Source organism: Panthera tigris, chromosome B4, assembly GCF_018350195.1.
Source record: "Panthera tigris isolate Pti1 chromosome B4, P.tigris_Pti1_mat1.1, whole genome shotgun sequence".
Taxonomy (NCBI): Eukaryota; Metazoa; Chordata; class Mammalia; order Carnivora; family Felidae; genus Panthera; species Panthera tigris.
Window position 1 is genome coordinate 4987438 of NC_056666.1, and position 23752 is coordinate 5011189.

The following is a 23752-nucleotide window of genomic DNA, read 5'->3' on the forward strand; positions in this document are numbered from 1 at the left end:
AGATCGTGACCTGGCTGAAGTCGGACGCTTAACCGACTGCGCCACCCAGGCGCCCCTGTACCACATCATCTTTATTCATTCATCCATCGATGGACATTTGGGCTCTTTCCATACTTAGACTGTTGTTGATAGTACTGCTCTAAACATTGTGCCCCTTTGAAACAGCACACTTGTATCCCTTGGATAAATACCTAGTAGTGCAGTTTCTGCGTTGTGGAGTGGTTCTATTTTTAATTTTTTGAGGAACCTCCATACTGTTCTCCAGAGTGGCTGTACCAGTTTGCATTCCCACCAGCAGTGCCAAAGAGATCCTCTTTCTCCACATCCTTGCCAACCTCTGTCATTGCCTGAGTTGTTAATGTTAGCCATTCTGACAGGTGTAAGGTGATATCTCATTGTGGTTTTGACTTTAATTTACCTGACAATGAGTGATGTTGAGCATTTTTTCATGTGCCTGTTAGCCATCTGGATGTCTGCTTTGGAGAAGTGTCTATTCATGTCTTTTGCCCATTTCTTCACTGGATTATTTGTTTTTTGGGGGTTGAGTTTGGTAAGTTATTTTTAGATTTTAGATACTAACCCTTTATCTGATATGTCATTTGCAAATATCTTCTCCCATTCTGTCGGTTGCCTTTTAGTTTTGCTGATTGTTTCCTTCGCTGTGCAGCTTTTTATTTGATGAGGTCCCAGTAGTTCATTTTTGCTTTTGTTTCCCTTGCCTCCAGAGATGTGTTGAGTAAGAATTTGCTGCAGCCGAGGTCAAAGAGGTTTTTGCCTGCTTTCTCCTCTACGATTTTAATGGCTTTCTGTCTTACGTTTAGGTCTTTCATCCATTTTGAGTTTATTTTTGTGTATGGTGTAAGAAAGTGGTCCAGATTCATTTTTATGCATGTCGCTGTCCAGTTTTCCCAGCACCATTTGCTGAAGAGACAGTCTTTATTCCATTGGATACTCTTTCCTGCTTTGTCAAAGATTAGTTGGCCATATGTTTATGGGTCCATTTCTGGGCTCTCTATTCTTTTCCGTTGATCTGAATGTCTGTTTTTTGTGCCAGTACCATACTGTCTTAATGATTGCAGCTTTGTAATACCGCTTGAAGTCCAGGATTGTGATGCCTCTACCTTTGGTTTTCTTTTTCAAGATTGCTCTGGCTATTCGGGGTCTTTTCTGGTTCCATACAAATGTTAGGATTGTTTGTTCTAGCTCTGTGCAGAATGCTGATGGTATTTTGATAGGGATTGCCTGCCTTTATTTTATTGTATCCTGTCATCTACTAGTGCCAGGCATCTGAAAAGTAACAAATGTTGGGGGACCTGGCTGGCTCAGTTGGATTAGTGTGAGACTCTCGATCTCAGGGTTGTGAGTTCGAGCCCCACGTTGGGTAGAAGTTACTTAAAAGTAGGGGCACCTGGGTGGCCCAGTCGGTGAAGTGTCTGACTCTTGGTTTTGGCTAAGGTCATGATCTCATGGTTTCGTGGGTTTAAGCCCCACATCAGGCTCTGTGCTGGCAGCATGGAGCCTGCTTGGGATTCTCTGTCTCCCTCTCCCCACTTGCTCTGTCTCTCTCAAAAAAAACCCAAAAAACTTAAAAATAAATAGGGGCACCTGGGTGGCTCAGTCAGCTAAGCATCTGACTCTTGATTTCAACTTAGGTCACGATCTTAGGGTCATGGGACCAAGCCACATCAGGCATCCGCACTGGGCAGTTTGCTGAACAAATAATGAAAGTAAATGAGTCCTTTCTTTTTGTCATATGAGGATATTTCCCTCATAACTTATAATCACACTGTGTATTTTTAAACATAAAATTATATGAAGCATTTATAAAACTACAACCAATATAAACATGTTTTTAAAGTTGATTTTTAAAAACTGTATTCAGTTACTGGGGTGCCTGGGTGGCTCAGTCGGTTAAGCATCTGACTCTTGATTTTGGCTCATGTCATGATCTCACATTTTGTGAGTTTGAGCCCTGAATCAGGCTCTGTGCTAACAGCATGGAGCCTGCTTGGGATTCTCTTTCTCCTTCCCTCCTTCCCCCCCACCCCTCCTTCTCAAAATAAATAAACTTTAAAAAAAAATTAAAAACATGTTTTCTTTATTTCTTTTTATTTTTTTTTTAATGTTTTTTTTTTATTTTTGAGACAGAGACAGAGCATAAGCAGGGGAGGGGAAGAGAGAGAGGGAGACACGGAATACGAAGCAGGCTCCAGGCTCTGAGATGTCAGCACAGAGCCCGACACGGGGCTCGAACTCACAGACCGTGAGATCATGACCTGAGCCGAAGTCGGACGCTCAACCGACTGAGCCACCCAGGCGCCCCAAAATATGTTTTAAAAAAATTGTATTCAGTCACTGAAAGCAGAGAACTGCACTATGTTGGGCATCACGATGGCCAAAGCAAGACATACTGGTTATGAGAACATAATGGCAATAAGTGTTGGCACTTTTCAGGCCTTTGCTCTGTCAGGCATCATGCTGTGTGACTGACAGCAGCCCTTACCTTACTGCTTATGGTGACAGCTCAGAGGAGACCTGAATTCGCCCAGGGTCAAATAGCTGATTCCTGAGCTGCCTTCCAGCCCCTACCCCAGCCAGACTGCCTCACTCTTCTGTGATAACTCGGGCTTCAGCCTTATTTTTATTTGTGTGTGTGTGTGTGTGTGTGTGTGTGTGTGTGTGTGTGTGTGTGTGTATGTTTTCCAGTCTTATTTTTAAACGTACTTCAGCTTTAACAGAGAAACACTGGTGCGTGTGTCATTCACAGTTGAGCAGCACAGGGCCCATATGTGAGGAAACAGTGAGGATACGTGACCACGTTCAGATCCTCCGCTGGGTCATTGAGACATTTTCTACTTAGGCACATCCGGGAGCTCAGAACTCTGATTGTTTTAAATTGGTACTTTGCTTAGCAGACTTTAAAAGTTCCTCGTCATAGATTTTATGATAGTTTATTACAAATCCTTCTGTTTCTGCCTTTCTACATTCTTGAAATAATGAAGTTGTCTAGAAAAATACTACATGGTTGTGAACTATATTAGTGCTATATCACAACTTTTTAATATTTTTCCTTCACTTGTTACTTTTTATATGATGAACCACTTGAAGGGAATTTTTATTTTAATGTCTACCCACATTTTCCTATTTATCCATATTTGCTATTCTTTTTCCATTTCCTAATACTTGCTCAAGGGCAGATGTATTCATCTAGGACTAACGTGGCTTTTCTTAATTCTGCAGTTACTTTTTCTTTAAAAAGAGTGGTATGATTTGTACTTCAGTTTAGTAGCACTAGAGGCTTTTATTATCTGTAGGGTTTTATTTAAGAGTTACTCTTAAGGATGTAACTCTAACTTTTCTAGGACTTTATTTCCCACATCTTAGTGACCTGACCTTTTCCCTTTTTTTCCCTAGTACTGTTTTCCTATAGATGGCTGACTTGCCGAAAAATTAGCATTTCAGTCAAAGAGGGAGTGGAACACAAGAGTAGTTGGTTTAGTTATTTAATTTTTTTAAAAAGTTTATGTCATTTGACTAAGAAGGGGGAGAAATCAACACCAGTAGTTAACCATGAGATTTGGGGGGTTACTTCCTTTCTGCAGGTCAGTTGGTTTGCATTGTAACTTAAAAGAATTTGAATGAATTAAATAAGATGCAGATAAAAGAAGACCTATTTTGAAAGCAGGAAATGAGCATTAAAAAGTAAACGCAGGGGTGCCTGGGTGTCTCAGTGGGTTAAGCTTCTGACTCTTGATTTCATCTCAGGTCATGATCTCATAGTTCATGGGATCAAGCCCCACATCGGGCTCTTGCTCTGACAGCATAGAGCCTGCTTGGGATTCATTCTGTCTCTCTCTCTCTCTCTTTCTCTCTCTCTCTCTTTCTCCCCCCCCCACCCCCACCCCACCCCCCTGTGCTCATGCTATGTGTCTCTCTCTTTCAAAATAAACATTTTTTTTAAAAAGTGTGGAAAGCAAATCCATGATGGCACTTGAGCACACGCTGGGGTCCTAGTCAGATGGAGTGGAGCTGGAGGCGGGTCTGCCTTCTTCTAACCTAGTGATTGCATTTGAATGTTTTTTTTTGGTGTGTGTGTGTGTGTGTGTGTGTGTGTGTGTGTGTGTGTGTTTCCATATATATGGAGAGAGATCTATTCATTAAATGTACCCAGAGGTGCTCTATTAATTGTGAGTTAGATTACTATTTGAAACACTTTCATATTTAACCATCACATAATTTTATAATCTAAAGCATTTTCTTCCTGCATGTTTTTGTAAAAAAAAAGAACTTCAGGTTTTAATGTATGTATATATGTTTTAGGGCTGAAAGAATTGAAAGTTGAAGATGACATCTCATCAAAGGTAACACCTGTTTTACCTGCCCTTAATTGTGCCCTTCTGGAAGCAAAGAAATCATTTACTGAAGAGGGAATCTGTCCAAACACGTTAGTAAAGCGTAGTTTCCAAGAACTGTACAAGGTGGACAAAAGTCCCTCATTGACTGCTGCTTCTCAGGATGGAATTAAAGAGACTGCGTTCTTCGGCCAACTGTCCAACGGCTTTGACTTGGCTCCTCCAGCAGAAAAGTGCCCTTTACAGTCATTCACTCAGCTGAAGTCTTATTTTTCAGATCCTACTGGGTACATTTTGGAAGTGTCTACCGCGTTAGATTTATTAGCAGAGCGTCCTCAGTCCCCTTGTATCTCAGATGGGATTTGCGATGCGGGATTTTCTTTAGTTATGACTCCAGATCCTGAATTTTTGGAGTCAGAGGCAGAAGTAAGAAAAGAAACTGAAACCGAAAAGAATCCCGAAGACATGTCGAAAGCAAGGCAGGGAGCTGTGATCTCGCTAAACCCAGCCTTAGGTCGGAGAGTCCAGCCCAAGAGGAAGGCAAGCGTGCCGCCCGCCGTGCAGAGTAAACGGGTGAACTTGTGCCGTCCCTTCCCCAAGAGGGCTGCCAGTGCGGGCAAGGGTTCCGACTGTCCCACGACGCTCAAATTAGTTAAAGGACCGTTTCCTCAGAAAAGAAAAAGAGGTAAGCACGATTTCTGTGGATTACTAACTGCGCAGTTAAAAGTAACTGTGGTTCTCTGACACTGTTCCTGTCTGATCGTTGTGCACTGAGCTGGGCGGTTGCAGAAGTGTGTTAGAGATGCCAACATTTCCCTCTGGGTGACTGTCTACGGGCTGAAGTTTGAGAAGCACTGATCTAGATAACAGGTGAAAATCAAGAAATGGGGAAAACTAAGGCATTTCAAAAGCCCACCCACCAAAGACTACATTTCATTTGTAAAATGGCTCAACCGTCACTCAGTCGCTTACACACACACCATTCTGGGCAATGATTATTTAGTTTCTGAGCTGTCCTCGGACAATTAAGGGTGGAAGAAGAGGATCTTCTAAACTCAGGCTCACCAGTAGCAGCAAAAAGTGGTAGCTGAGAGTCTGAACATGTAGAAAGAGAGAATGAAATGCCTGGATTTTCCGAACCTGAAGCAGTCTGGCCCAGAACTTCCCTTCCTTTGTGTGTATCAGAGTTTGAAAAATAGTCACCTGGATCCTACGTAAACCTATTGAAACAATGGCCAGTGGCCGGGAGACACATATATTGGAACAGTTCTACAAATGGCTTTGTTGACCCCGAAAATCGAACCAGAGTCTCAGGCCAGTTAGTGTATAGTCAAATGCACTTTACCGAGCCTAGTACAGCAGACAACGTGATTTTGGCTCGGGGTCATCCTAGATTACATGTAGTGGATTTTGCTTAGAAGTAGGCAACCATATGCCCTGGGACCCATTAGGAAACCTGAGGACCCCTCAGGTGTTTACCTGTCGTCTCTGGCTACTTCACACGGTGCCCGGCAGAGGTGGGCAGCTGTGCCTTAGACCGTATGGCCTTCAAAGCTGGAAATACGTCCTGCCAGCCTGTCTCAGAAAACGTTTGCTAAGCCCATCTGTAGCGTTTTGAGTTTAGAAATTGCGGTGCTTAAAGAGGAAAACATCAAGGATCTGCAGACCATCAGGATTCTAGATAGTTATTTGTGGCTTAGTATGGTTGGGGAGATGGGGTGCGTGTGCTCACATGTACATTCAGAGGCTGATGGGAAGTAGCGCAGTGGGAAACAGCGAAATTCGGCTGCACCGCTCCTCCCAAGTACATTCCAGGCCAGCCGTGTTGAGTTTCTGCTATATATGAACCAGTTTACTTCAAGGTATTAAATAAATTATCTACAATTCAACATTCACTGTTTCTCAAATGTTTTTACTTTCCTCGACTATAAGAAGTATGTTTTATATTACAGTCTGGCGCGCACAAATTCATGCATGACTGAAACAAATTTCAAAAAACATTTACGCTGCCTCTGCGTGATGCAATCTGACTCTTTCTGTTCTGTTTCCTTTAAGAAAGGATCCTGATTGCAGCCCATTAAATTTATTTTACAGCCCACCAGTGGGTGGTGCATACAGGTTTGAGAAACGTGGCACTGAGTGAGGCAGAGAAGCAGGGCAGTCCCCTGTAGGGTCACCTTGCTTCGTGTTTGTTTCCCTCCCAGGACCCGGGTTGTGCGGGGTCTCCCTGCCTGTGCAGGTCCTCGGAACCTCCCCCAGGTCTTGGTCCTCTCTTATTCTTGTCTGAATTTAGTCTGTTTTCCTGCTTCAGTTATATTTTGCCTTTCTTTGTGCTAAAAATTTTAGAAAATAACTAGAGTAGAATGAAAAGTATTCTTCAAAGAAAAACAAAACCGTATGTTGCTCTGTTACTTGCAATAGTTTAGGAGGGAGGAACAGCATTAGACCCAGGGAGACGTCGTACACCAAGAGTTGTGAAAGTTTTTTTTAAAAGCCACTCCTTTCTCTAACCTCCAAGAGAATGAAATGAAACTGGTCTCTTTTCTACATTTTACTAACAGCGATCATGATTTCTTAAACCAGTGTTGTGTTTCCTGTTCTCAATTAGAAATACAGTTGACCTTCGAACGATGTAGGCATCAGGGGCACTGACCTCCCACCCCCTGCAATAGAAAATCTCTAACTTTTGATTCCCCAGACTTAACTACTGATAGCCTCCCACTGACCAGAAGCCTTACTGATAACACAAATCATTGATTGACATGTACTTTGTACATTGTATGTATCATACCCTATATTTTTACAATCATGTAAGCTAGAAAAAAGTTATTAAAGTCATAAGGAAGAGAATACATTCACGGTAGTGTACTTACATTTATTGGAAAAAAATCCATTCAAACCAACGTTCAAGGATCAACTGTAGTGTTTTCTGTATAATGTAGTTTTAAAATATCTGCCAACACAACGCGTGATATTTTTATTGGTATTTTTGGGCCTAGTTTTTTGGTTTGACAACTGAAAGTATGAAAAGTCAGTGGGAAGGGACATTTTCAAAGGGAACATTTATTAACTTTTTTTTTTGTTTAACTCTTCAAAGGTTGAAACACTTTCTGTTGTGTTAGCAAGTGGTCCTCGGGTTTTCTCCTTACTTGCCTCCACTGGTAGCTGTTCCCTTCCGTGTGCGAAGCAAAGCTGAGCATTTTGTAAGAGAGAGGAGCAAGTGTCAGAGACTTGTAGGAGATTAAATCAGGCGAAGGCTTCTTCAGTGGACCTTCCTCTGTCTTTTCTGAAAAGACGATTTTTCCGGTGATGTTAAGACGTGGATATTTGGGAGCAGTCCAGTGAAATCTGTAAGGTGGCTCTGTGTGTCTAGTCTCTTCTCTGCAGTCTGGTTACGGTTTCACCTACCTCGCCTCGCGGTGGCTCTGTTGCTTTCCCACAAATTCTCCATCCCCCGTGGCTGTGAACCACCGTCTTCAGCCTTACCTGCCACAGCAGTCAGGAAAGATTATGGAGGTTTTTTTTTTTTCTTTTAAAGTCATGCCGTGTTTTTATAAAGTTAGGACTCTAGCAGTTTTCTTCTTCACCTGACAGGGCTATCGTCTGACGCTTAGAAAGTTCATATTTTTACATTGTATATGAGAGCTTTGGACTTCTGCTTTGTTTAAAAGAAAATCTTTATTAGAATACCCTGAAGTTTGTATTTTCTTCCCTATTGCTAAAGTTACCTCTCCGAAAACCAAAGCAAAGAAAAAGCTATTGCTGATAAGTATCTGAGCCCCCTACCCCTTAAAACACGGTGTGTTTTCTACATAAGGTGCTGAAGTGCTGACTGCACAGTTTGTACAGACAACCAAATTGGATAGGAAAAACCAAGAAGCTCCCATTTCTAAAGATGTTCCAGTGGCAACGAGTGCTAAAAGGGCAAGGAAACAAGAGAACTCTCCAGTCAAAACTGTTCCAAGGGCTAAGCCACCCGTGAAGAAATCTCCACAAAAACAGAGGGTAAATATAGTAAGAGGCAATCAGAATCCCAGACTCAAAAAGCAGCCACAACCTGGTAAGAAATACTCTTCCTGTGAATTTAAACACCGCAGTACAGACTAACTGAGATTGCAAGAGAGTGTATTGGAATAATCTAAGAGCGGTTGAGGTTTACCAACCGTTCCTGCTGTCCCCCTTCGCTCCCACACCGACAGGACTAAGTAGGTTGGGTTCCTGTCGTAAACACATCCGTGAGGTGCAGATTCTTGCCTTCACACAATAGAGCCTCCCTGTTAGTTTGCACAAAGCCTCAGCATGACCGTCTGCAAGAGTGTACGTGGAAAGGAGCTTTTTAATAACTAAATGCACAGGCACATAGTCTGTGGCTGTATTTTTCTGGGCCGCAATCACTTACAAAAAGTAGAAGCCTGTAAGTTTATTTGTCCAAAGGGAATTCTAAAGAGATCGTTCAAGATACTCGGGAATCCAGAAACCTGGTTTTGGTGTTAAAAGGCATTAAGTTAATTTTAAAAGCAGTTTTACTTTTCTAGTTTTAAGTGAACGATGAAGTTTAGTTTCCGTGAACCCATGGCCAGCCGCGCTGGTTCCACATCTGCAGCTGCTGGAAGCGGCCTCCTTACCAGAAGGCCCCATCGGCCTCGGAGGCCTTCCCTCTGGAACCGAACACCCGTCACGCCCGCGCCCCTGCTCCGCTTTCCCATCTCTGCGTGTGGCGTGCGGCTTCCCCCTGCAAAGTCTGATGTTCCTTCACGCTCCGTACCGAGTCCTGTTCCGGAGCATGTGTGTCGTGCTCTTGTTTTAACACAGACTTGATTCCTCATGCCTTTTTCCTGGCAGTTCTCTGTCACCCTTCCTGATTCTGCATTCTCCCTCATCTAGTTTTAGATTTTTAAAAAACCTCAGAGTCAGTGGGACTTCAGAAAATACGGTTTTTTTGAGGTGAATCGATTATGAATAAGTTTGTTTTTTCCTAACTTCTGTAATACTGTTATTTTATGACTGAAGAGTTGTTTTGGTTTGGGGTTTCTTTTAAATGAGGGAAGGATCTTTAAAAGCTCTTCGTATCATTCTAACACCAGTGTTGCCATTGTGACACCCATACACGCCACACGTAAGCTCTTCTTGTCTCCTGGGCATTGATAGCAAGGCCGTGTCCCACCCTTCTATGCTTCCCTCCTGCTGTTTCTTGTCGTGTCCCTGCCCCACCAGGTACCCCAGGCTCCCCCCAAGTCACACCGACGTCTGCTCGTGTGCCGTTCCCCTGTACCAGTCCAGACCTCAGCCAGGTCCTGCCTCCGCTGTGAGACCTTTCCTGCCGCTCTGATCTTAAGCGAGCTCTGTTTCCTTTCCTTTCCTTTTGAGTTTTTGAGAACACCGCGGAATCAAATTCATCCTTTTTTCTAATCATCTGACGTGTCTTGGTCTTGTCTTTCCAATGAATTTGTAAACATTATGAGCGTAGACACATGTATAAATGCCTTGTGTGCTTAGCTGTGTCATTCGGATTATTTGTACCGAACTGGCTCTCAGGTATTTGTAGACTAGTTGACTAATGGGAGGAATGCAGCTGGGTATTAGCACAAAAGGGAGCCCAGGAAATGAAAAGTTTTTAAAACATGTATTCAGAAAAAGGCTGATTTGCATTGCAAATGTCTGTATATATTGTACAGCCACATTCCAAGGTAAAATTTTAAGATTCCCACCTTTTAAATAATCTCTTAGTTTTTCTTGTATTTCTTAACCACCTATACTAATCAGTTTCATTTCTTTTGCTTAAAGCATCAGAATTTAAGAAGGCTCATTTTTGTTACTGAAACTAATGCCTTTGTGTCCTTTTATAAGTTTTTAATACAGTTTTTATTTATTGAGCTCTTTATTTTTTATATACTTTATTTGGTGTTGTCTTATTTGTATTTCTTAAAAGACATGATCGGTAGTTTATTTTTAATTGATAGAGAACCTCTAACAAAGTCAGTAATTAAGTGATTTACCAGAGACTACACATATTTGTTAAACTGGATCCTTTTTCTTTCGGTGCAGTGTTTTTTATATTAGGCCTTACTCATAAGTGATATCCTATAATACCAGCAAAGATAGGATGAAATTAGTATGAATAAACATATCAGGTCACAAAATGGATTTCATGTTTCTAGTATATCCATGGGGCGAATGAGATGATTCTCTGCCTTGGGTCATTTTCTTCTACTGAATCCCTTGGGTTTTGCTATTTTACCTAAAAAATGGACAGTGGTTGTTACTTTTATCCTTCGCACCATATGCACAAACCCTTCTCATTCTGTTTGATGACCTCACAGGCCAGAGTTTTCTTTTTTTTAGATGGATTAGTCATGGGGCACCTGGGTGGCTCAGTCGGTCAAGCATCCGACTTTGGCTCCGGTCATAATCTTACAGTTCATGAGTTCAAGCCCCACATCAGGCTCGCTGCTGTCAGCACAGAGCTCACTTCATATCCTCTGTTCCCCTTTCTCTGCCCGTCTCCTCCTTCCACTTTCTCAAAAATAAATAAAACATTTTAAAAAAATGGATTAGTGTGCTTGCTTCGGCAGCACATATACTAAAAAAATGGATTAGCCATTGGCCTTTGCAGGCAGGTCAGTAATCCGTTTCAGACCTGCTGCTGTTATAAAGAAAAACGCATGGTTTTCCTATCCATGCACCTGCCGCAGGGAATCGTTCCCTAGTGTTGTCGTGAACTTTGTCCTTCATGACAACCGCATTTAAGGAAGCTGAATTAATACCCTGTGAATACACATAAACCACTGGAGAAGGTCAGTTTTCTGGTTAAAGGCGAATGGCTAGATGTGATTATCTACAGAAAGAATTATCAGGCAAACATGCAGACAGAGGGAATGTTTTCAGTATAGAAATTAAAGTTTTAAAAGGTGATAAAATTGGTGATTTTGAGTGAATACTCATGACTTTTCTGATTTTTTATTTATATCATTACTTATTATAATTAAACATCAATATGATTAAAAGTCATCTCCAGTTTGGGGCATCTGGTGGCTCAGTCGGTTAAGTGTCCGACTCTTGGTTTTGGCTCAGGTCATGATCTCACAGTTCATTTGACTGAGCCCTGCGTCAGGCTCTGCCCTGATAGCACCGGGCTTCCTTGGGATTCTCTCTCTCTGCCTCTACCCCGCTCGCACGCTCTGTCTCCCCCGCTCCCTCTTTCTCTCTCTCTCAAAATCAATAAATAAGCACTTTTTTAAAAAAAGTCATCTCAAGGGGCGCCTGTGTGACTTAGTCGGTTAAGCATCTGACTTCGGCTCAGGTCATGATCTCGCGGTCCATGTGTTCAAGCCCTGTATCGGGCTCTGCTGACTTCTCGGAGCCTGGAGCCTGCTTCGGATTCTGTGTCTCCCTCTCTTTGCCCCTCCCCTGCTCATGCTCTGTCTCTCTCTGTCTCTCAAAAATAAATAAACATTTAAAAAATTTTAAAAAAACAAAGTCATCTCTAGTTTGAATTTAAGTGATTTCTCTAATAAAGCACTTGTTAAGGGAAATGATTCCTAAAAGTATGTTAAAATGCTATAATATACACTTCAAATTTAGAAAGTCACTAGATTGTAAGCTCTCCGAGGGCAGGACTCTTGTTCTCTTGTTTATTCTTGTTCTTTTTCCTCTTTGCATGTTTTCTCAGCTAAGTAGTATGCCTTGTGTGTAGATTGGCACATACATTTCTGAAAGGTGATTTCTTTTTAAATCAGTATGCACATTCCTTAAGACTTGTTCTTGTGGTAAATATGTTATAATAGAACTGATAGTTGGAAGGAACCTGTCTGATAGTGAAATTTTAATATATAATCTATGTAACCTATCCAGAGGTTTTTCTTGAATATGTTGACTTAATCATTGATTTTCACTAAGCGGTAATGATAGAGCAGAGAATTAAAATACATAGAAATCAAATGCTGTATGTCTTTTTCTTTTATACTGAAGCAAAAGGAGAAACTGGTCCACAGCTTCAATCAGAAATCTCATCAGTTGGTCAAGAGGATGTTGACATAAATGCAGCTCAGGCGGAAAGCATCTCAGTGGCTCAGAAAGATCTACCCGAGAACTCCATTGTCAACTGTGACTCCCAGGCCCTAAATATGTTAGCTGACCTAGCGTTAAGTGCTGCTACTTCCGCCACGCCGCCATCTGAGCCCAGAAACTTTCCCTGCTCCTCTGAACTGCCACAAGATGATGTTTTGCTTTCTAAAGAACATTCTCTGCACGGTACGTCTGACCATGAATATCACAGAGGAGTTAAAAATCAGAAAGGTGGACTGTTCCCGAAACCCTCCACTGGGAGGAAGAGCCCTCCACCGTCAGACTCCGCTGTCAGCCAGGAGGAAGAGAGCTCGGTTCCTGGCAGCAAGGCCCCTGTGGAAGCCTCGCCAGCACTTCCCGAGGAAACACTAGAAACTTCCGAGGCAAGCCAAAGCACTTTCGTTGCCGTGGAACATTCCTATGCCCTGCTGCTTGCAGAAAATTCAAAGAAGCATCTGCAACAGAGAGGAATCCCAGGCCCGGCCTTCGCCAAGAATGGCACCAAAGGCCCCGAGGCAGGGACCCCCGTGGGGAAAGTCATGCCCTTCCGACATCAGCAGAGCACCTCCCCCCTGCGGAAGCTGTCTGAGGACCCGCCACCCAAGTGCAGGAGCCAAGTGGTGTCCTCCGACCCGAGAGACTTCCAGTGCTCTCACACTGTGCTCAGCTGTGACGGCTCCGTCAAGGTCACGTTCCAATGTGAGACAGAGTACGTATTCGGCTTAGACAGCAAGTACACCAACCACCCGCTGGAGAAAACCGTAGTAAGAGCGCTGCATGGGTAAGTGGGAGTGACACGTGATGAAAATGGACGTAACTCTGGTGTGGAGATCAACATCGAGGGAAGGGATACCTGTGCCAGAATCTGGGGAGAGGGAAAGAAGGGTACTGTGTGTAACTCCAGTAACTTAGGAATAATATCAGGCAGTTGTGTTTACTGCCAATTAAGAAAATGAGGCTGGTTTTGCCACTGTCGGTGGTCACATGGAGCCCTTTAGCAAGCTGACTTTAGCCCTGTGAACAGCTTTCCATTTTGAGATGCTCCCACATAAGCCTTTGTGGCCTTTGAATTTACAATATGTCAATGAGATCTTAATGTAAAATCGTGAAATACAGAAATAATGCCTTAGAGACTGAATTCCAGAAGAAATGTTTCAAGAATTACTTCTAACTTCTTAGGTTGGTCCGGTGGTCTGAGTGAGCAGTCTTACATGGGGTTGTTCTGTAAATCTAAGGGGTCAAAGCATCAAGGCAGTAACAGCAGAGTAGCTGAAAGCATGGGCTTTGGAGCGTAGACGAACCCGGGTTTTAATCTCCCGAGTTACCAACTTACTAACTAGCTTCTGGGACCCGGGGGTTCCTGTTCTTTGGGACAGTGCTTCTAGGGGTCTCAGGAGTGCAGATTCTGACTCTGGTCTGTTTGGGATGGGGCCCGAGAGTCTGCATTTCTGGCGAATTTCCAGGTGGTGCCAGGGGAGCGTCGGCAGTCCGTGGGCAGTGCTTTTAAGTATTTAATGTCAGCAATGGCTACCAGCAGGTTGTTACATACATTAAGGTTTTGCACAGTGACTGACCCGTACTAATAAGTGGTACTCGTTGCTAGTAGCAGGGACCATTAGCTACATGAAATGACATTCAGCTTCCTGTGAATGGAATATTTCACATGGAAGCAGCTAACCTGTATCAGACTTCTTTCCTTCCTCCGGTTACACGCTCACATTCCTAGGAGCATATACTTAACGTTCCCATCTACTCACGAGGGGTGTTTCTTAGCTCTAATCCTGTGTAACAGAGGCCCAGCTCCGTAGCCCCTCCGATGCTCTCTGCTATCATCCTGCCGGGCAAGTGGCCAGAAGTGTTTTCTCCCCATTTGGTTTCAGGAGATTTTCTGGAACTATAATCTGAAAATAGTGTTGTTCTGCTGACTTGCCCACAGAGATATTTTAACCTCCAGACTTTCCCAACTATTAGAAGAGAAATACAAAAATAGAAATGAGTTGGCCAGACTTAGCAAAAGCAAGACGAGGATTGGGGTAGTTGCTGGAGCCATTCTTCACATAACAGGTATATTGTGTCCAAAGGGAGTTGGAGTGGTATAAAAGAGAAATTCTAGACTGGGAGTCTGGAGACTTCTGTTCCAGTCATGGTTCTGCTTAAGGGTTTGGTGATCTGAAGAAGTCACTTTTCAAATCTCCGATTTTCAGTTCCCTTTTCTGCCTCTGTAAAATGAGTGGATTAGATCCGTCATAACCACTTGTTAAGTCAACTTCATTTTTATATTATTGTTTCATATCCATGTATTTTAAAATAAAAATGAACAAATTTAAAACTAAGATGCAAATGAAGGCACTTATGATAAGACAGTCCACTAAAATCACCATTTTCAATGACTCTTTACATGTTTTTTCTTTAAAATCTCAGGCCCTGGAACACTGACTTACCTGATAATGTGGAAGAAGTGAAGCTTTTACTTCATATGTGGGTGGCTCTGTTTTACAGCAGTCACAACAAGGTGATGCGGTCATCCCGAAAAGTGGTGGAGCACAGCAACCCCGCAAAATACGTGTCTATAAATAGCACATTAGAATCGTTGGAATTCAGCGAACTTGAGGAGGCCTCCAGCTTGCAGAGGTGTCCTGTGGACCCTCTGTTGGAGACTAACAAATCTCCCAGAGGTCCTGCTGCCGACGTGTCCTTCCCAGACGCCGACTCCTTGCTTCCCTTCATTAAACCACCACCCACGAGAGGCTTGGAGCTCTGGGTGCAGAACGAACAGAAAGAGATTTTTGCAGGAGAGGGTCTTCCAGACACCCCAGAGAGCCAGAATTTCATCTATTCTTGTAATAATGAGGTAAGTACGTGCTGACGTCATTTTTGAAGAAATTTCTTTTTTCTCTCGATGTGTAAAATCACATTCAAGACGTGCCGTGGGTTCCTTTTAGGAAAGTGGATTGTCTGCGTAAAGGATTAATAAGCCAGGCACTTAGTTTCCATAAGTACCGCTCTAGATTGTCTGCAGGTGGAGCTCGTCTCCATCCTGATTGAAGAAGCAGAAGTGGAAGAAGACCATGGGGGCCACATGGGTCGGGGGCCAGCCATAATTGTGGCACTTACTAGTTACGGAGTTTGGGGCAAATTACTGGTTTTCTCTGAGCATGCGCTCCCATCTTCTAAAAGAGGTAAATAATATCTGATCTGTCTTAGAATAGTTTTGAAGGATCAGATGCAATGGTAAGAGTTAGAGATCTTTGATAAGCCTTGAACTGAAATGAAGTCTGTTAAAGATGATTCTGGAAAACAAATGCTGGCACAGTAAACGTGATGCCATGCCCCCGTGGGCCTGTTGGTAATTGTGGCAGATACGGAAACTACGCTGTGATTCTTTGCGCGGCTCGCCACTGACGCTCCACAAGGCCGGATGGTCACGTGTTAACTGGAGCCCGTAAGCAAGTTGCAGCAAACTTCTAAGCAAACGGCTTAACAAAATACATGCCCTTTTAAGTTTTCAGCTCGGTCTATTCCAGAATAATTTTGCATGCATTTGGGCACCCACAGTGCCTGTTTTAACACTGAGTAGACAGCGTGTCCGTATCTGGGGTTACTTGGGATTTGCGCCTCCAGGGAGACTCAGCCTGTGTCTCCAGATGCTCATATCATCGAAATGGCTGTGGGCCCCGTAGCGGCGGTCTAAGCCTTTTGCTCACATTAGCTCAGTTTTCATGCAGCCCAGTGAGATAAAGACCACTCCACCCCATCTTATAGACGAGGAAACTAAGGCACAGAGAAGTGTGCCAGTTGCCTGAAGTCACACAGTAAATTGTTAAGCCTTGATTCAAAGCTAGACATCTAGATACTTATCACATTCTGTGTGCGTGTGTGTATGTACATGTGTGTGTTTACGTTTGTATGCATACATACATATGCATGTGTGTGTGGTTTTTTCTAAGGATGGGTTTTATAAATTTCATCTGATTCTCGAAGAGATAGATAAAATCCAGTTAAGAATCTCTACTTAGTGTGTGCCTGGGGGGCTCAGTCGGTTAAGCGTCTCTCTTTTTTTTTTTTTTAAAGCATATTTATTTATTTTGAGAGCAGGGAGGGGCAGAGAGAGGAGATAATCCAAAGCAGGCTCCACACTGTCAGCATAGAGCCCAACGTGGGGCTCGAACTCAAAAAACCATGAGATCACGACCTCAGCCCAAGTCAAGAGTTGAATGCTTAACCGACTGAGCCACCCTGATGCCCACCCCCCTTTCTAAGTTTATTTATTTATTTAGAGAGAGAGAGGAAGCATCTGGCTCTTTTTTAGTTTTATTTATTTTTATTTTTTAATTTACATCCAAGTTACTTAGCATACTGTGCAATAATTATTTCAGGAGTAGATTCCAGTGATTCATCCCCTGTGTATAACACCCGTGCTCATCCCCACAAGTGTCTTCCTTAATGCCCCTTCCCCACTTAGCCCATCCCTCGACCCCCAACCCTTCAAGCAATTCTGTTTGTTCTCTGTATATAAGAGTCTCTTATGTTTTGTCCCCCTCCTTGTTTTTATATTTTTGCTTCCGTTCCCTTTATTCATCTGTTTTATATCTTAAATTCCACATATGAGTGAAATCGTACGATATTTGTCTTTCCCTGACTAATTTCACTTAGCATTATACCCTCTAGTTCCATCCGCAAGTGTCTGACTCTGGATTTCAGCTCAAGTCATGATCTCCTGGCTCGTGAGATCAAACCATGCTTCAGCCTCCATGCTTCAGCCCAGAGACTGCTTGGGATTCTCTCACTCTCTGCCCCTCCCCTGCTCACTCGTGCGTGCTCTCTCTCTCAAAGTAAATAATAAACTTTTTAAAAATTTCTAAAAAAACAAAAAACAAAAATAGAATCTCTACCTTAGAATGAGAATATAAACTTAGGAAGACTTAGATTACTACCTAGTAAAGTATTTTTTGTTGTGGTAATCTGTACTCAGCTATCATCATTACTAATTCTAGGATTTTTTTTTTTTTTTTGGAAACATGAAATAGACTATTAAGAAGTAGAAAGAGCATTAAAATTAATGATGCCTGACAATTTCTATAGCATATATTCAGAGATTTTTTTTCCAACATCTTCTTGGCTACTCTGCCCCTGCTTTACAGTTGGTGTGTATATATTGGTGTGTATATTTAAAGAAAAAATCCTGTTTGGGGCTGTGGTAAGTCTACCTAAGAAGAGAGTGGTTTGCTTGGTCTCTACCCTGTGCTATTGTGAAAGAGTAGAAGATCCAAAAGAACAAACTGGAATTGATCCTCTATGATTTCCTTCTTCACCACATGCAAATGTAAAACCATCTATTTGATTCTTGGGGTTTTTTTTGTGCTTGTTTTTGTCATTTTAGGTAATTGGGGAAAAAGCCAAAGAAGATTCATCAGATAACCTAGAGACTTCTAATCTTGTGCTTTCTGGTATTGGAAGTACCCAAACTAATGGGCCTCCTATTCCTGGTGAAGATAAAGCCTTTGAGCCACCTGATAGCACAAGAGTGACTTCTGATGATACTGTCACGCAAACCGCACTCACCAAGACTTACGATGGGATCAGCAGTCAGTCAGTGATTTGTCAGAAGTCTGCATACAGCACCCTGGAAAGCAAAGCTGATATTTTTCATGCAACAGTGCAGACAAAAACAGGTACCTTACAGGGCCATGTCCAGCATAGAAGCCCCGCAAACCAAGAACGCCAGCCTTCATTGGAGAGGAAGGATGATACAGAGTATGTGATGATTAATCTGGAACCAGTTACTTTCACTTTTGAAAAAAATAACTATGTACCAGTACAGACAGAAGTTGTAAATAGAACCCACGAACCTACGGCCTTTACTGTGGAGTCGATTAAACAGGTACCACCTGCTACAAGTCTTAGACATCCCGTGTCTGCATTTGAAAAAGCACAAACACAAGGCCTTAGGGACGTTCCCTCTCTAGCAACGTCCAGACAAAAAGGCACTAAGCACCTGTGTGCTTCCTCCGTTGGTAGAGAGACACTTGCCGAAGAAGTGTGTTTGCTACAGAAAGAGATTCCTGTTCCGGGCTCATCGTCACCATCTGATAATTCAGTGGTGGCGGAGGCATTATCGTTAGTTAAAAGTTCTAATTTCTCGTTACCCAAAGAAGAAATGAAACTCTCTCAAGAACTTTTTCTGCAGACTCCAAGTCTCTTTGGCATATCTTCGGAAGAGGTCGTTGAGCCGTCGCAGGTTGAAGAGGTGGTCCTGGCACCAGCCTCTGCCACTTTGGAAAAAGGTTATTCACGTGACTACATGCCATCGATGGGTAATACAGCCGATAGCTCCTCAGGACTGACTGATGACAAGAGCGGTCTCCAGAGTGAAAATAGGAGTTTTGAGTCTTTGAATTCAGCATTTACCCAACCAACCAGACTCTCTCTGAATAGAGAGGAGGCCAGCCTGGAGTTCTCAGAGGAGGATTCCGACATAGACCTCACGCTCACGATATCGCCACCAACCAGCCCCAGAGAAGAGGTGCCGGCTGGCAGACTGGAGCTGCAGCAGGAGGCCTCGGCATCAAATGTAGAACTTCCTGACGTGACTGACGAAATAATCAAGCCAGAAGAGGTGACTTTCATAGAAAACAGAAAAGCGAATTCTGCTAACTGTACATCCACGTATCCTGCGGTGTCAGAGAAATCATTAGAAAACGAGAGAAAAGGTGATAATTTACAAACAGTCACCTTAATACTTTCTAAAGAAACCTGTGCCCTTGAGATTGCAGAGGAGGTTAATGTCACCTCAGACTTTCCCTTCAGTTCTTTAATTGAAGAAGTGTCACCAGCTTCTAGTCCTGACCCCCAAGTGCCAGTCGAAGGAACACAACTATGTCAGGCTGTGTCTCTGTGTAGTTTGAAACTTGCTGATACACATTGTGAGAAAAGTGACAGATTCTCCCAGGTCGAGTCAGTAGATTCGGCCATCACGGAGAAAGAAGGCTCTTTTGTCAGTCCTACCTGTCCAGGGGAACGAGACAGCGTACCTGGAGTACACGAGACGTGGCTCTCTGCTGGGCTGCCTCACCCAGGAAGAAAAGATGGCTGTTTGAGCCTTCCTAGTAGAGCAACCGAGGAAGTTGCCCCGAGGGAGCATGGCGAGGGTTCCTCTTTCTCAGAAAAGGTGCCTTCCTGTGATACGGGCTTGAGCCAGCCTACCTCAGCTGCCCAATATGGAGATGACTTCAAGCTTTCTCTAGAAAAATTGGTAACATCAGGAATTCCACTGCAGCCACTTAGCATACAGAACAGGAATTCAGACTTAAATCATCTGGTCTTGGAGACCTGGGAGTCTCCATTTAGCCCTAGAAAGATGATTGAAAATAAGTCTTTGGCTGACACATTTGTTTCTACAGCTGCATCAAGTGCTATAGCAAATGTGTCACTGAAACAGGAGACTGGCCCTAAAAGCATCGAGAAGAATCTCTTTAGCAGTGATTTGAAGACAAATGAAGGCATTTACGTCCAAGCCAAGTCCTTGAGCTCCGGCTCCGTTGGCAGAGCTGACGCCACACAGACACGCAGGCACTCGGGGCTCCCCAGACTTGCCTTTCGCTCGCATGGCGCTGCTGCCTCCCCCCATTGTTCAACAGCCATGAACGCAGAGACGGGCTTTCAAACTCAGGAAATAGCCGTAGTCAGAATGGCCAGTTTGCTTAAGAATAGTGACACTGAGGCCAAGTTCCACGAAAAAGCCATAGATCTAGGAGGTGTTGATTCTCAGTTGCACATCATATCTCCAGAAGATAAGCAAAAAACAATCCATGTGCTGCAAGACGGGTCAGTGTGTGAAACAAAAGATGTGTTGAAGGCTGGGCTTTCCCCCACGTATTTACATGCTGATTCTTACCAAGGTACGGCAGTCACCAGTGAAAATAGCAGTAGAGAGCCTTGTGCTTCCTTTGTTCCCCAGTCTCACACCCCTCTTATCTGTGGAGTCTCTGAAGAGCAGACGGCAAGTAAGGGTCCTGGTGAGGGGCTTAGAGCCAAGGAAGACTCGGGGACCCTGAGCAGAGACATGGACCTCGGTGTGAATTCTGACATCCATTACGAGCCACTTTCTGGAGAGTCCGATCAAGACTCTTGTGGTGGGTGTAGAAATCCCCAATCAGTGGTGGAGGGTTCCTGCTCTGTGCGATGTAGTCAAACCAAGAAGGAAGATGCTCCAAAAGATGATTATGACTCTTTCCTGAGCCCAAATAATAGTGATAATGAAGAGTGGGGCTACTGCAAGCAGTTCTCAGGGTTGGAAACAGGCCTTCCTCCCAGACACTGGCTCTGTGGACTCAAGAAGGAAGACCGGTGTGTGCCATCTTACGTCCAGATCCGAGACCTCCGTGGCATCCTCAGGACTTACGCTAATTTCACCATAACTAAAGAGCTCAAAGAGACCACGAGAACTCTGCACAGCCTGAAGAGGTGCCCCGGTTTCATGGCAAAACGTGGTTTGCTCAGCTCCTGGACAAATACCTGGCAGGTGGCAGATGACCTCACCCAGAACACTTTGGATCTGGAGTATCTGCGTTTTGCACATAAGCTAAAACAGATTGTAAAGAACGGAGATTCTCGGCATTCTGCCTCTTCTGCCAGTGTCTTTCCAAAGGAGCCCCCTCTCCAGGTCGCTGCGGGAGCTCCCCCTCTGACAAAACTATCCGAGGCCCCGGCTCTGCGCCCTGCGTCCCGGAGCAGAAGTCCCCTCGTGGTAACAGTGGTTCTCTCGGACCCCAGACAGCAGAGTCTGCATAGGAGAGGCCAGATGCTCGGCGGTTCGGACAGTTCCTGCTTCTGGAAGGAGAGGTGTGGTCACGGTAGAAATCATCTTACAAACTCTGAAAGAAATCACACTGTTTCATTCCACCTCAACAAACTGAAATACAACACGACTTTGAAAGAATCCCGGAGTGATATTTCGCTTATTCTCAACGAATATGCCGAATTCAACAAGGTGATGATGAATAGCAACCCGGTCATTTTCCCAGAGAAAGAGTCAAGTGCGGCTCCTGGAGAAGCCGCCTCTCCAGAGCTGTACTCCTCTCTCCCGCGGGCAGCCTCCTACGAGGACATGATCACAGACCTGTGCACCAGCTTGCACGTCAAACTGAAGAACGTGGTGAAAGAGGCCTGCAAGAGTCCCTTCCTGTTCTACCTCGTTGAGACCGAAGACCAGTCATTCCTTGTGAGGACGAAGGTAAGGTGCCCGCTCCGTCTTGGGGTGTGTATTCTTCTCTCTGCCACCTAACTTTATTTTGGAGGTGATAAATGTAGCGTTCTTGCCTTCGGAAAGAAATCAGGACACGGAGAGGCTTTAAGTCTCACTGCTCAGTCTTCACTGCATCTGCCACTCATACTCCATCTGAACATTCCATCACGTTCCATGTTAGTGCGGTGACTGATTTTCACACCACAAAGCTACCACCCAAATTTTTACACCAAAAATACTATTCCTGTTCAGATGCGAGCACAGACGTATTCCAAAGGGAAGATTCGGACTTAACAAGAAAGTAATAATACCTGTGTTCCTCCATTAGTGTGGATAGTTGATGGGGATCTCTTTTGGTTTGGGAGGTTTTTGGTGGTGTTTTTTTTTAATTATTATTATTTGTTTAATGTTTGTTTAGAGCACGAGTGGGGAGGGACAGAGAGAGAGGGAGACACAGAATTCAAAGCAGGCTCCAGGCTCTGAGCTGTCAGCACAGAGCCCGACACAGGGCTCGAACCCACCAACCAGGAGAACATGACCTGAGCCCAAGTCGGACGCTCAACTGACTGAGCCACCTAGGCGCCCTTTTGCTTGTTTGTTTCTTAAATTCCACATATGAGTAAGATCCTATGATACTTGTCTTTCTCTAACTGACCTATTTCACTTAGCATCCTACTCTCTAGCTCCATCCACATCACTGCAAATGGCAAGATTTCATTCTTTTTTATGGCTGAGTAATATCCCTGTGTATACACGCACACGCGCGCGCACACACACACACACACACACACACACACACACCATCTTTATCCATTCATCTATTCATGGACACTTAGGCTGCTTCCATTGTTTGGCTGTTGTGCATAAGGCTGCAGTAAACATAAGGGTGTGTGTATCCCTTTGGATTAATGCTTTTGTATCTGAGGGGTAAATAACCCACTAGTGGATTACCGGAGCATATGGTATGAAATCTATTTTTAATTTTTTGAGGAACCTCTACATTGTTTTCCCCAGAGGCTGCACCAGTCCGCACTCCCACCCACAGTGCAAGAGGGTTCCCCTTTCTCCACTTCCTTGTCAGCACTTGTCATTCTTGTCATTTAGATACTAGCCATTTTGACAGGTGTGAGGTGATACCTCAGTGTGGTTGTGGTTTGCATTTCCCTGTGATGGGTGATGCCGAGCATCTTGTCGTGTGTCTGTTGGCCATCTGGATGTTGTCTTTGGCAGAATGTCTGTTCACGTCTTCTGCCCATTTTTAATTGGTTTATTTGGCTTTTGAGTATTGAGTTTTAGAAGTTCTTTGTATGTTTTGGATAGTAACTCTTTATCAGATACGTCATTTGGAGATGTCTTCTTCCATTCCATAACTGCCGTTTAGTTCTGTTGTTTCCTTCACTGTGCAGAAGCTGTTTATCTTTTTTTTTAATGTTTTAATTTTTTTTTTATTTTAGAAAGAGCATGAGTAGGGAAGGGGGGGGGAGAGAGAGAGAGAGAGAGAGAGAGAGAGAGAGAGAATATCTTAGGCAGGCTCTACCCTAGCACAGAGCCTGATGTGTGGGGCCTGATCCCACAACTCTGGGATCATGACTTGAGCCAAAATTAAGAGTCAAAGGGTCAACAGACTGAGCCACCCAGGTCCCCCAGAAGCTTTTTATCTTGATGAGGTCTCAATAGTTCATTTTTGCTTTTGTCTCCCGTGCCCGAGGAGACCTATCTAGAGAGGAGTTGCCATTCTCAGATTATTGCCTGTGCTCTCTGCAGCTTTATGGTTTCAGGTCCCACATTTACATCTTTAATCCATTTGGGGTTAAATTTTGCGTATGGTGTAAAAAAGTGGTCCAGTTTTCCCAACACCATTTGTTGAAGAGACTTTTTTCCATTGAATATTTGTTCCTGCTTTGTCGAAGATTAATGGACCATATGATTGTGGGTTCATTTCTGGGTTTTCTGTTGTGTTCTCTTTTTATGCCAATACCATAACTGTTTTAATTTCTGCTGTTTTGTAACATAACTTGAAGTACAGAATTGTGATGCTTCCAGATTTGTTTTTCTTTTTCAAGATTCTTTGGCTATCAGAGACCTTTTGTGG

The 23752-nt window shown here is 43.6% G+C and overlaps 1 protein-coding gene and 1 non-coding gene across 2 annotated transcripts in view; both read left to right on the plus strand.

The window, feature by feature from the left end:
* Positions 1-23752, plus strand: part of TASOR2 (transcription activation suppressor family member 2) — a 69330-nt gene that overhangs the window by 35774 nt on the left and 9804 nt on the right. The window contains exons 15-19 of the mRNA XM_042990949.1: positions 4321-5037; positions 8170-8412; positions 12321-13197; positions 14838-15267; positions 17797-21648. Of these exons, the coding sequence (XP_042846883.1) occupies positions 4321-5037; positions 8170-8412; positions 12321-13197; positions 14838-15267; positions 17797-21648 (6119 nt within the window). The remainder of the gene's footprint in view (positions 1-4320; positions 5038-8169; positions 8413-12320; positions 13198-14837; positions 15268-17796; positions 21649-23752) is intronic.
* Positions 1312-1384, plus strand: TRNAE-CUC. Its single transcript has one exon. It is a non-coding gene; the product is annotated as a tRNA-Glu (tRNA).